This window comes from Oncorhynchus keta, chromosome 31 (genome assembly GCF_023373465.1).
Source record: "Oncorhynchus keta strain PuntledgeMale-10-30-2019 chromosome 31, Oket_V2, whole genome shotgun sequence".
Lineage (NCBI taxonomy): Eukaryota > Metazoa > Chordata > Actinopteri > Salmoniformes > Salmonidae > Oncorhynchus > Oncorhynchus keta.
Window position 1 is genome coordinate 23,219,948 of NC_068451.1, and position 14,189 is coordinate 23,234,136.

The 14,189-nt window shown below is 52.6% G+C and overlaps 1 protein-coding gene across 1 annotated transcript; it reads left to right on the forward strand.

Annotated features, from left to right (window-relative positions):
• Window positions 1–1,051: 1,051 nt before the first annotated feature.
• On the forward strand, window positions 1,052–2,671 carry LOC118364625 (apolipoprotein A-IV-like). The gene is made up of 4 exons (XM_035746326.2): window positions 1,052–1,150; window positions 1,260–1,313; window positions 1,514–1,664; window positions 1,819–2,671. Exons 2-4 carry the CDS (start codon window positions 1,274–1,276, stop codon window positions 2,393–2,395), a joined length of 768 nt encoding a protein of 255 aa, XP_035602219.1. The 5' UTR covers window positions 1,052–1,150; window positions 1,260–1,273; the 3' UTR covers window positions 2,396–2,671.
• The last annotated feature ends 11,518 nt before the right edge of the window (window positions 2,672–14,189 follow it).

Consider the following 14,189-nt stretch of genomic DNA (forward strand, 5'->3'; position numbering starts at 1 on the left):
TACACGGTTACATGGAATAAATAAGCGTACAGTCAATAACACAATAGAAAAAAATAAAGTTTATATACAGTGTGCAAATGGCGTGAGGAGGTAAGGCAATAAATAGGCCATAGTAGCGAAGTAATTACAATTTAGCAGATTAACACTGGAGTGATAATTGAGCAGATGATTATGATATATACAGAGAAAATAGTCGGCCCGAGAATTGAACCCTGTGATACACCCATAGAATGAAATCATATCCTTGTCGAAAAGCACTAAATTGAAAAGTCAAATGTGCTAACGCCAGCATCCGTAGAATCTAGTTAGTATTATATGTGGTTGTGGTCTCATTGCTTGACCTGATTAGAAAGTGTCTTTGGTGTGGACATGTTTAAGGTTGCCGGCCGTCAGCAGTGAAATACCTTTACCCATTAGTATTACCATAAGCAGGGGCGCATCTTCGGTTTTAGAAGTGTGTGGGGGGGCATATTTTGGAAAATTATTTCTATATTTTTTATCCAGTTGGATAAACACTCCAAACAGACTACCCAACTGCTCGGAGACTGCTCGCATGGTCCTAAAGCACGCAGTTGCCTCGATATGTATCACATTCCAATGATAAAACTGTGGGCGACAAAAATGCAATTTCAGAATGTGGGGGGGATATGTCCCCAGCGAAAGTTGCATCCCTGACTGTAAGTTTTCTCTAGAATGAGGCTTTCAGTAGAAGGGTCAAGGTCCATGCACAGTTGTCTAATTAGAATATAACCAATAAAACGAACCATGGTGGTGGTAGGGGAGATTCCCAAAATAAACATATTGAAGTTCAATCAAAGCCAGGTTAATCAAGTCTGGTCTGTCTATGTTCAGTCTGTCAGGCTCAGAGAATGAAGATGAACATAACAAAATAATGTATTGTCATTGTGATTTGTGTGTGCGTGTGCATGTGTGTGTGTGTATGTGCATGTCGATATAGTAAGCGAACAGTCATGTGATGACAGCCAGCAAGGAGTTGTAGTAGAAGCAGGAAGAGAGGTGACATGGCAGTGACTCCTGGACTTTGGGCTTTCAGCTACAGCTCTGGTTTCGACTATATATACAGCATGTCACTGGCCTGATAGACACACAAACAGACTGAATATACAGAGATACACCAGGAAAAAAACAGGTGAGGCCAATGCTGAGATTCAAAACAAGGTGTTGGGAAAATGTGATTTTAGGGTTCTAAGATTCAAATGTAATTGAAGTGTAATTGATTAATGATATTTCTGTTTCAGTGAGAAACGCAAATATGAAGGTGTCTGTGGTGCTTGCAATTGCTATACTCTCTGGTAAGTAACATCTAATGTTACCACAACCATAACTACTCTGTAAAAAAAAATTGAAACCTTTGAATGCAACAAGATTATTAGAATGATTATTATTTTAAACTTAGTCGAATTCAAGCTCCTTGAACAGTGTAAGGTCATAAAGTAGGTTAGGTTAAACGACCAGTTTCACAGGAACTAACTCTACTTCCACGCTCCAACAGGTTGCCATGCTAACCTGTTCTATGCTGATGAGCCCAAGCCACAGTTGGAGCAGCTGACAGATGCCTTCTGGGACTATGTCGCCAAGGCAACAAAAACTGCCGATGACACCGTCCAGATGATAAGGAAGTCTCAGCTGGGACAGGATGTCAAGTAAGTCATTTGACCTGTGATCTAGTTGTCATAACATGTTTGTAATGTCTGTAGTGGAAGCCCTCTCAGAGTACTAGTCACCTGAGTGGTGCAGCGGTCTAAGGCACTGCATTGCAGAATCCTGACTTGACCAGACCCCTCTCCTCTCCTGCAGTGACCGTATCACAGAGAGCGCTGATGTGGCCAGCCAATACGCAGTCTCCCTGCAGGAGCAGCTTCCTCCTGCAGCCAAGGACCTGATGACCAAGATTACCCAGGAAGCTGAGGTGCTGAGAGAGCGTCTGGAGCAGGACTTGGGCAGTGTCAAGGGGAAACTGGAGCCCTACGCAGAGGAGATCAAGACACAAGTCCAGCAGAGAGTGGAGCAGCTGAAACAGGATTTGGCTCCCTATGCAGAGTCCCTGGACTCTGAGGCCCTGAGGGCCACCCTGCTTCAGAAGAGTGAGGAGCTGAAGGGGAGTCTGGAGCAGAGTGTGAAGGAGATGCAGTCCCAGCTGGGTCCCTACACAGATGAGCTGAAGCAGAAAGTGGACCTGCGCCTGCAGGACTTCCAGAAGAGTGTGGCCCCCCTGGCCGAGAACCTCCAGAGCCAGCTGAGCACCAGAGCTCAGATGGTGCAGCAGAGCCTAGCCCCCTATGCTGAGGACCTGAAGGACAAGCTGGACCCCTACGCCCAGGACCTGAAGGCCCAGCTTACAGCCCTCTACCAGGCCTTCACCAACACCAACTAAATGGCCCAAACCAACACCACTCCTTGATCCTCTGAAACGTTTTGAGTGATTCTGTCATACCCTGAACTGCACTGTAAAACATGGAAATTAAACTGGGCATATGCCCAGAACATCATATTTATTATTATTTAGTGCAGGGTGAGAAATATAAACCAAACATTCACACTCAAATATTTATGTGTTTGTTTTTACCTTGTTAAATGTTGAATAATGTCAACTTTTTATAATTTCATTAATTTTTTAAGAAAAATAAAGCTATTGCAGTTATGAACATAAGCAAGATTGTTCCCTCATTCATTTAAATGCTAATAGTAAATTATATTATATTCCCTTTAAGTTCATTACACTCCAATTACACATGCAATATGTCACTCAAGGACACAGGAAAAGTCACAACTATGTCTGTCCCTGTCTCCTCCCAGTCTAAATCAAATCAAATCAAATCAAATTTTATTTGTCACATACACATGGTTAGCAGATGTTAAATGCGAGTGTAGCGAAATGCTTGTGCTTCTAGTTCCGACAATGCAGTGATAACCAACAAGTAATCTAACTAACAATTCCAAAACTACTGTCTTATACACAGTGTAAGGGGATAAGGAACATGTACATAAGGATATATGAATGAGTGATGGTACAGAGCAGCATACAGTAGATGGTATCGAGTACAGTATATACATATGAGATGAGTGTGTAGACAAAGTAAACAAAGTGGCATAGTTAAAGTGGCTAGTGATACATGTGTTACATAAGGATGCAGTCGATGATGTAGAGTACAGTATATACATATGCATATGAGATGAATAATGTAGGGTAAGTAACATTATATAAGGTAGCATTGTTTAAAGTGGCTAGTGATATATTTACATAATTCCCATCAATTCCCATTATTAAAATGGCTGGAGTTGGGTCAGTGTCAATGACAGTGTGTTGGCAGCAGCCACTCACTGTTAGTGGTGGCTGTTTAACAGTCTGATGGCCTTGAGATAGAAGCTGTTTTTCAGTCTCTCGGTCCCAGCTTTGATGCACCTGTACTGACCTCGCCTTCTGGATGATAGCGGGGTGAACAGGCAGTGGTTCGGGTGGTTGATGTCCTTGATGATCTTTATGGCCTTCCTGTAACAACGGGTGGTGTAGGTGTCCTGGAGGGCAGGTAGTTTGCCCCCGGTGATGCGTTGTGCAGTCCTCACTACCCTCTGGAGAGCCTTACGGTTGAGGGCGGAGCAGTTGCCGTACCAGGCGGTGATACAGCCCGCCAGGATGCTCTCGATTGTGCATCTGTAGAAGTTTGTGAGTGCTTTTGGTGACAAGCCGAATTTCTTCAGCCTCCTGAGGTTGAATAGGCGCTGCTGCGCCTTCTTCACGACGCGTCTCTGAGTGTCTCTCTGTGTCTCTCTCTCTCTCTCTCTCTCTGTGTCTCTGAGTGTCTCTCTCTGTGTGTCTCTCTCTCTCTGTGTGTCTCTCAAATCAAAGTTTATGTGTCACGTGTGCCGAATACAACAGGTGTAGGTAGACCAATGTAGGCAATATGTCACTCAAGGACACAGGAAAAGTCACAACTATGTCTGTCCCTGTCTCCTCCCAGTCTCTGAGTGTCTCTCTGTGTCTCTCTCTCTCTCTCTCTCTCTGTGTCTCTGAGTGTCTCTCTCTGTGTGTCTCTCTCTCTCTGTGTGTCTCTCAAATCAAAGTTTATGTGTCACGTGTGCCGAATACAACAGGTGTAGGTAGACCTTACAGTGAAATGCTTACTTACAGGCTCTAACCAATAGTGCAAAAAAGGTATTAGGTGAACAATAGGTAGGTAAAGAAATAAAACAACAGTAAAAAGACAGGCTATATACAGTAGCGAGGCTATAAAAGTAGCGAGTCCGGGTAGCCATTTGATTACCTGTTCAAGAGTCTTATGGCTTGGGGTTAAAAAGTTTTGAGAAGCCTTTTTGTCCTAGACTTGGCACTCCAGTACCGCTTGCCATGTGGTAGTAGAGAGAACAGTCTATGACTGGGGTGGCTGGGGTCTTTGACAATTTTTAGGGCCTTCCTCTGACATCGCCTGGTGTAGAGGACCTGGATGGCGTGGATGAACAGGGAGTACAGGAGGGGACTGAGCACGCACCCCTGGGGAGCTCCAGTGTTGAGGATCAGCGTGGCAGATGTATTGCTACCTACCCTCACCACCTGGGGGTGGCCCGTCAGGAAGTCCAGGATCCAGCAGCAGAGGGAGGTGTTTAGTCCCAGGATCCTTAGCTTAGTGATGAGCTTTGAGGGTACTATGGTGTTGAATGCTGAGCTGTAGTCAATGAATAGCATTCTCAAATAAGTGTTCCTTTTGTCCATGTGGGAAAGGGCAGTGTGGAGTGCAATAGAGATGACATAATCTGTGGATCTGTTTGGGCGGTATGCAAATTGGAGTGGGTCTAGGGTTTGTGAGCCATTATCAACCTTTCAAAGCACTTAATGGCAACGGACGTGAGTGGCTGCGGGTGGGCAGTCATTTAGGCAGGTTGCCTTTGTGTTCTTGGGCACAGGGACTATGGTGGTCTGCTTGAAACATGTTGGTATTACAGACTCAATCAGGGACATGTTGAAAAAGACACCTGCCAGTTGGTCAGCACATGCCTGCAGCACACGTCCTGGTAATCTATCTGGCCCTGCAGCCTTGTGTATGTTGACCTGTTTAAAGGTCTTGCTCACGTCGGCTACGGAGAGCATGATCACATAGTCGTCCGTAACAGCTGATGCTCTCATGCATGCCTCAGTGTTGATTGCCTTGAAGTGAGCATATAAGTGTCTGTGAGGCTCGTGTCACTGGACAGCTCGCGGCTGTGCTTCCCTTTGTTGTCTGTAATAGTTTTTAAGCCCTGCCACATAAAACAAGTGTCGGAGCCGGTGTAGTATGATTCAATCTTAGCCCTGTATTGACGCTTTGGCTGTTTGATGGTTTGTCGTAGGGCATAGCAGGATTTCTTGTAAGCTTCCGGGTTAAGAGTCCCGCACCTTGAAAGCGACAGCTCTACCCTTTAGCTCAGTGTGAATGTTGCCTGTAATCCATGGCTTCTAGTTGGGGTATGTACGTACAGTCACTGTGGGCACGACATCCTCGATGCACTTATTGATAAAGCCAGTGACTGATGTGGTGTACTCCTCAATGCCATCGGAAAAAACAGTCCTGTAGTTCAGCATCTGCTTCATCTGACCACTTTTTTTATAGACCGAGTCACTGGTGCTTCCTGCTTTAATTTTAGCTTGTAAGCAGGAATCAGGAGGATATAGTTGTGGTCGGATTTACCAAATGGAGGGCGAGGGAGAGCTTTGTACGTGTCTCCGTGTGTGGAGTACAGGTGGTCTATATATTTTTTTCTCTCTGGTTGCACATTTAACATGTTGATAGAAATTTGGTAGAACTAATTTAAGTTCCCTGCATTAAAGTCTCTGGCCACTAGGAGCTCCGCCTCTGGGTGAGTGGTTTCCTGTTTTCTTATTTCCTTATACAGCTGACTGAGTGCGGTCTTAGTGCCAGCATCTGTCTGTGGTGGTAAATAAACAGCCATGAAAAGTATAGCTGAAAACTCTTTAGGCAAGTAGTGAGGCCTGCAATTTAACACAATATAGAGACCTCCTTATATTTCATGAACCAGCTGTTGTTTACAATATGCACAGACCCCCCGGATCCACGTCTTCATTCAGCCACAATTCCGTGAAACATTGGATAATACAGTTTTTGATGTCCCGTTGGTAGGATATTCGTGATCGTACCTCGTCTAGTTTATTGTCCAATGATTGCACGTTGGCGAGTAGTATTGATGGCAACGGCAGCTTTCCCACTCGCCTTTTCCGGGTCCTGACCAGGCATCCGGCTCTTTGTCCTCTGTATCTGCATCACTTCCTCTAACGGGAATGTTGGCCCTATCGGGTGTTTGGAGAATGTCCTGTGCGTCTTGCTTATCCGAGGTGAGGGATCGCTGTCCTGATATCCAGAAGCTATTTTTTGCCATAATATATGGTTGCAGAAACATTATGTACAAAATAAGTTACAAATAACGTGAAAAAAACACATAATAGCACAATTAGCGCCCGTAAAACTGCTGCCATTTCTTCCGGCGCAATTTTTGCATTGCTTAAATAGAGACTGTTATTTCCTGGGCATCCAGGAAAGTTCAGACATTTGTATCTCACTTGTATCTCTAGCTCATGTGTCAGCAACAGGTTTATCCAGTGATAAGTCTCTGTCCTTTTACATGTCAATAGTTGTAATGGCATGTGACATTCATACCCAGAAAACATGACTCCCATGTGGGTATATGGTGGGCAAATTGGGCATGGGCCATCCCGCACCAGCCCAACAGGGGCCATCCCACACCAGCCCAGCAAGGGCTAGCCCTCACCAAGCCCAGCACAGGCTAGCCCTCACCAAGCCCAGCACCAGCTAGCTCACAGCAAGCCCAGCACAGGCTAGCCCTCACCAAGCCCAGCACAGGCTAGCCCTCACCAAGCCCAGCACAGGCTAGCCCTCACCAAGCCCAGCACAGGCTAGCTCAGAGCAAGCCCAGCAATGGCTAGCCCTCACCAAGCCCAGCACAGGCTAGCCATCACCAAGCCCAGTATAGGCTAGCCCTCACCAAGCCCAGCACAGGCTAGCTCACAGCAAGCCCAGCACAGGCTAGCCCTCACCAAGTCCAGCACAGGCTAGCCCTCACCAAGCCCAGCACAGGCTAGCTCACAGCAAGCCCAGCACATGCTAGCCCTCACCAAGCCCAGCACAGACTAGCTCAAAGCAAGCCCAGCAACAGGCTAGCTCACCAAGCCCAGCACAGGCTAGCCATCACCAAGCAAAGAACAGGCTAGCCCTCACCAAGCCCAGCACAGGCTAGCCCTCACCAAGTCCAGCACAGGCTGGCTCACAGCAAGCCCAGCAATGGCTGGCCCTCACCAAGCCCAGCACAGGCTAGCCATCACCAAGCCCAGCACAGGCTAGCCCTCACCAAGCCAAGCACAGGCTAGCCCTCACCAAGCCCAGCACAGGCTAGCCCTCACCAAGTCCAGCACAGGCTGGCTCACAGCAAGCCCAGCAATGGCTGGCCCTCACCAAGCCCAGCACAGGCTAGCCATCACCAAGCCCAGCACAGGCTAGCCCTCACCAAGCCCAGCACAGGCTCGCCCTCACCAAGCCCAGCACAGGCTAGCTCACAGCAAGCCCAGCACAGGCTAGCTCACAGCAAGCCCAGCACAGGCTAGCCCTCACCAAGCCCAGCACGGGCTAGCCCTCACCAAGCCCAGCACAGGCTAGCCCTCACCAAGCCCAGCACAGGCTAGCTTACAGCAAGCCCAGCACGGGCTAGCTCACAGCAAACCCAGCACAGGCAAGCCCTCACCAAGCCCAGCACAGGCTAGCTCACAGCAAGCCCAGCACAGGCTTGCTCACAGCAAGCCCAGCACAGGCTAGCTCACAGCAAGCCCAGCACAGGCTAGCCCTCACCAAGCCCAGCACAGGCTAGCCCTCACCAAGCCCAGCACAGGCTAGCCCTCACCAAGCCCAGCACAGGCTAGCTCACAGCAAGCCCAGCACAGGCTAGCTCACAGCAAGCCCAGCACAGGCTAGCCCTCACCAAGACCAGCACAGGCTCGCCCTCACCAAGCCCAGCACTGGAAGAACAGCATCTAGTAAAGATGAGGTCGAGCGTATTGCCTGCCATGTGAGTAGGGGGGGAAGGTGAGAGGGTGAGGTCAAAAGAGGAGAGGAGTGGAAAGAAGGAGGCAGAGAGGAATGAGTCAAAGGTAGACGTGGGGAGGTTAAAGTCGCCCAGAACTGTGAGAGATGAGCCGTCCTCAGGAAAGGAGCTTATCAAGGCATCAAGCTCATTGATGAACTCTCCGAGGGAACCTGGAGGGCGATAAATGATAAGGATGTTAAGCTTGAAAGGGCTGGTAACTGTGACAGCATGGAATTCAAAGGAGGCGATAGACAGATGGGTAAGGGGAGAAAAGAGAATGACCACTTGGGAGAGATGAGGATCCCGGTGCCACCACCCCGCTGACCAGAAGCTCTCGGGGTGTGCGAGAACACGTGGGCGGACGAGGAGAGAGCAGTAGGAGTAGCAGTGTTATCTGTGGTGATCCATGTTTCCGTCAGTGCCAAGAAGTCGAGGGACTGGAGGGAGGCATAGGCTGAGATGAACTCTGCCTTGTTGGCCGCAGATCGGCAGTTCCAGAGGCTACCGGAGACCTGGAACTCCACGTGGGTCGTGCGCGCTGGGACCACCAGATTAGGGTGGCCGCGGCCACGCGGTGTGGAGCGTTTGTATGGTCTGTGCAGAGAGGAGAGAACAGGGATAGACAGACACATGGTTGACAGGCTACAGAAGAGGCTACGCTAATGCAAGGAGATTGGAATGACAAGTGGACTACACATCTCGAATGTTCAGAAAGTTAAGCTTACGTAGCAAGAATCTTATTGACTAAAATGATTAAAATGATACAGTACTGCTGAAGTAGGCTAGCTGGCAGTGGCTGCGTTGTTGACACTACACTAATCAAGTCGTTCCGTTGAGTGTAATAGTTTCTACAGTGCAGCTATTCGGAGGCTAGCTGGCAGCTAGCAGTGTTGATTACGTTACGTTGCGTTAAAAGAACGACAATAGCTGGCTAGCTAACCTAGAAAATCGCTCTAGACTACACAATTATCTTTGATACAAAGACGGCTATGTAGCTAGCTATGTAGCTAGCTACGATCAACAAATCAAACCGTTGTGCTGTAATGAAATTAAATGAAAATGTGATACTACCTGTGGAGCGAAGCGGAATGCGACCGGGTTGTTGAGTGGGAAGTTATATTCGGTAGACGTTGGCTAGCTGTTAGCTGTTAGCTGTTAGCTAGCTAGCAGTGTCTCCTACGTTAAGGACGACAAATAGCTGGCTCGCTAACCTCGGTAAATTAAGATAATCACTCTAAGACTACACACTCTAAACTACACAATTATCTTGGATACGAAGACAGCAAAGACAACTATGTAGCTAGCTAACACTACACTACGTTAGCTATGTGGCTAGCTGCTGGGCAGTAGACTACGTTAGGACGACGAAATATGATAATTATGCAATTATCTTTGATACAAAGACGGCTATGTAGCTAGCTAAGAAGAAATTGCTAAGATTAGACAAATCAAACCGTTGTACTATAATGAAATGTAATGAAAAGTAATGAAAAGTAATACTACCTGCGGACCAAAGTGCGAATGCGACCGCTCGCTCCAACCCGGAAGTCCAGACAAAGCCCAGCACAGGCTAGCTCACAGCAAGCCCAGTACAGGCTTGCTCACAGCAAGCCCAGCACAGGCTAGCCCTCACCAAGCCCAGCACAGGCTAGCCCTCACCAAGCCCAGCACAGGCTAGCCCTCACCAAGCCCAGCACAGGCTCGCCCTCACCAAGCCCAGCACAGGCTAGCCCTCACCAAGCCCAGCACAGGCTAGCTCACAGAAAGCCCAGCGCAGGCTAGCTCAAAGCAAGCCCAGCACAGGCTAGCCCTCACCAAGCCCAGCACAGGCTAGCTCACAGAAAGCCCAGCGCAGGCTAGCTCACAGCAAGCCCAGCACAGGCTAGCTCACAGAAAGCCCAGCACAGGCTAGCCCTCACCAAGCCCACCACAGGCTAGCCCTCACCAAGCCCAGCACAGGCTCGCCCTCACCAAGCACAGCACAGGCTCGCCCTCACCAAGCCCAGCACAGGCTCGCCCTCACCAAGCCCAGCACAGGCTAGCCCTCACCAAGCCCAGCACAGGCTAGCTCACAGCAAGCCCAGCACAGGCTAGCTCACAGCAAGCCATGCACAGGCTAGCCCTCACCAAGACCAGCACAGGCTAGCCCTCACCAAGCCCAGCACAAGCTAGCCCTCACCAAGCCCAGCACAGGCTAGCCCTCACCAAGCCCAGCACAGGCTAGCCCTCACCAAGCCCAGCACAGGCTCAAGCCCTCACCAAGCCCAGCACAGGCTAGCCCTCACCAATCCCAGCACAGGCTAGCCCTCACCAAGCCCAGCACAGCTAGCTCACAGCAAGCCCAGCTAGCTCACAGCAAGCCCAGCAAGCCCAGCACAGGCTAGCCCCTCACAGCAAGCCCAGCACAGGCTAGCCCTCACCAAGCCCAGCACAGGCTAGCTCACAGCAAGCCCAGCACAGGCTAGCCCTCACCAAGCCCAGCACAGGCTAGCCCTCACCAAGCCCAGCACAGGCTAGCCCTCACCAAGCCCAGCACAGGCTAGCCCTCACCAAGCCCAGCACAGGCTAGCCCTCACCAAGCCCAGCACAGGCTAGCCCTCACCAAGCCCAGCACAGGCTCGCCCTCACCAAGCCCAGCACAGGCTAGCCCTCACCAAGCCCAGCACAGGCTAGCCCTCACCAAGCCCAGCACAGGCTAGCTCACAGCAAGCCCAGCACAGGCTAGCTCACAGCAAGCCCAGCACAGGCTAGCCCTCACCAAGCCCAGCACAGGCTAGCTCACAGCAAGCCCAGCACAGGTTAGCTCACAGCAAGCCCAGCACAGGCTAGCTCACAGCAAGCCCTGCACAGGCTAGCCGTCACCAAGCCCACCACAGGCTAGCCCTCACCAAGCCCAGCACAGGCTCGCCCTCACCAAGCACAGCACAGGCTCGCCCTCACCAAGCCCAGCACAGGCTCGCCCTCACCAAGCCCAGCACAGGCTAGCCCTCACCAAGCCCAGCACAGGCTAGCTCACAGCAAGCCCAGTACAGGCTAGCTCACAGCAAGCCCAGCACAGGCTAGCCCTCACCAAGACCAGCACAGGCTCGCCCTCACCAAGCCCAGCACATGCTAGCCCTCACCAAGCCCAGCACAGGCTAGCCCTCACCAAGCCCAGCACAGGCTAGCCCTCACCAAACCGAGCACAGGCTAGCTCACAGCAAGCCCAGCACAGTCTAGCTCACAGCAAGCCCAGCACAGGCTAGCCCTCACCAAGCCCAGCACAGGCTAGCTCACAGCAAGCCCAGCACAGGCTAGCTCACAGCAAGCCCAGCACAAGCTAGTCCTCACCAAGCCCAGCACAGGCTAGCTCACAGCAAGCCCAGCACAGGCTAGCTCACAGCATGCCCAGCACAGGCTAGCTCACAGAAAGCCCAGCACAGGCTAGCCGTCACCAAGCCCAGCACAGGCTCGCCCTCACCAAGCACAGCACAGGCTAGCCCTCACCAAGCACAGCACAGGCTAGCCCTCACCAAGCCCAGCACAGGCTAGCTCACAGCAAGCCCAGCACAGGCTAGCCCTCACCAAGCCCAGCACAGGCTAGCCGTCACCAAGCCCAACACAGGCTAGCCCTCACCAAGCCCAGCACAGGCTAGCTCACAGCAAGCCCAGCACAGGCTAGCTCACAGCAAGCCCAGCACAGGCTAGCTCATAGCAAGCCCAGCACAGGCTAGCCCTCACCAAGCCCAGCACAGGCTAGCCCTCACCAAGCCCAGAACAGGCTAGCCCTCACCAAGCCCAACACAGGCTAGCCCTCACCAAGCCCAGCACAGGCTAGCTCACAGCAAGCCCAGCACAGGCTAGCCCCCACTAAGCCCAGCACAGGCTAGCCCTCACCAAGCCCAGCACAGGCTAGCTCACAGCAAGCCCAGTACAGGCTAGCTCACAGCAAGCCCAGCACAGGCTAGCCCTCACCAAGACCAGCACAGGCTCGCCCTCACCAAGCCCAGCACAGGCTAGCCCTCACCAAGCCCAGCACAGGCTAGCTCACAGCAAGCCCAGTACAGGCTAGCTCACAGCAAGCCCAGCACAGGCTAGCCCTCACCAAGACCAGTACAGGCTCGCCCTCACCAAGCCCAGCACATGCTAGCCCTCACCTTGCCCAGCACAGGCTAGCCCTCACCAAGCCCAGCACAGGCTAGCCCTCACCAAGCCCAGCACAGGCTAGCTCACAGCAAGCCCAGCACAGTCTAGCTCACAGCAAGCCCAGCACAGGCTAGCCCTCACCAAGCCCAGCACAGGCTAGCTCACAGCAAGCCTAGCACAGGCTAGCTCACAGCAAGCCCAGCACAAGCTAGCCCTCACCAAGCCCAGCACAGGCTAGCCCTCACCAAGCCCAGCACAGGCTAGCTCACAGAAAGCCCAGCACAGGCTAGTCGTCACCAAGCCCAGCACAGGCTAGCTCACAGCAAGCCCAGCACAGGCTAGCTCACAGCAAGCCCAGCACAGGCTAGCCCTCACCAAGCCCAGCACAGGCTAGCTCACAGCAAGCCCAGCACAGGCTTGCTCACAGCAAGGCCAGCACAGGCTAGCTCACAGCAAGCCCAGCACAGGCTAGCCCTCACCAAGCCCAGCACAGGCTAGCCCTCACCAAGCCCAGCACAGGCAAGCTCACAGCAAGCCCAGCACAGGCTAGCTCACAGCAAGCCCAGCACAGGCTAGCCCTCACCAAGCCCAGCACAGGCTAGCCCTCACCAACGCCAGCACAGGCTAGCCCTCACCAGGCCGAGCACAGGCTAGCCCTCACCAGGCCCAGCACAAGGCTAGCTCACAGCAAGCCCAGCACAGGCTAGCCCTCACCAAGCCCAGCACAGGCTAGCTCACAGCAAGCTCAACACAGGCTAGCTCACAGCAAGCCCAGCACAGACTAGCCCTCACCAAGCCCAGCACAGGCTAGCCCTCACCAAGCCCAGCACAGGCTAGCCCTCACCAAGACCAGCACAGGCTAGCTCACTGCAACCCAGCACAGGCTAGCTCACAGAAAGCCCAGCACAGGCTAGCCGTCACCAAGCCCACCACAGGCTAGCCCTCACCAAGCCCAGCACAGGCTCGCCCTCACCAAGCACAGCACAGGCTAACCCTCACCAAGCCCAGCACAGGCTAGCCCTCACCAAGCCCAGCACAGGCTAGCCCTCACCAATTCCAGCACAGGCTAGCCCTCACCAAGCCCAGCATAGGCTAGCCCTCACCAAGCCCAGCACAGGCTTGCCCTCACCAAGCCCAGCACAGGCTAGCTCACACCAAGCGCAGCACAGGCTAGCCCACACCAAGCCCAGCACAGGCTAGCCCTCACCCAGCCCAGCACAGGCTAGCCCTCACCAAGCCCAACACAGGCTAGCCCTCACCAAGCCCAGCACAGGCTAGCCCTCACCAAGCTCAGCACAGGCTAGCTCACAGCAAGCCCATCTCAGGCTAGCCCTCACCAAGCCCAGCACAGGCTAGCCCTCACCAAGCCCAGCACAGGCTAGCCCTCACCAAGCCCAGCACAGGCTAGCCCTCACCAGGCCCAGCACAGGCTAGCTCACAGCAAGCCCAGCACAGGTTAGCTCACAGCAAGCCCAGCACAGGCTAGCTCACAGCAAGCCCAGCACAGGCTAGCTCACAGCAAGCCCAGCACAGGCTAGCCCTCACCAAGCCCAGCACAGGCTAGCCCTCACCAAGCCCAGCACAGGCTAGCCCTCACCAAGACCAGCACAGGCTAGCTCACAGCAAGCCCAGCACAGGCTAGCTCACAGCAAGCCCAGCACAGGCTAGCTCACAGCAAGCCCAGCACAGGCTAGCCCTCACCAAGCCCAGCACAGGCTAGCCCTCACCAAGCCCAGCACAGGCTAGCCCTCACCAAGCCCAACACAGGCTAGCCCTCACCAAGCCCAGCACAGGCTAGCTCACAGCAAGCCCAGCACAGGCTAGCCCCCACTAAGCCCAGCACAGGCTAGCCCTCACCAAGCCCAGCACAGGCTAGCTCACAGCAAGCCCAGTACAGGCTAGCTCACAGCAAGCCCAGCACAGGCTAGCCCTCACCAAGACCAGCACAGGCTAGCCCTCAC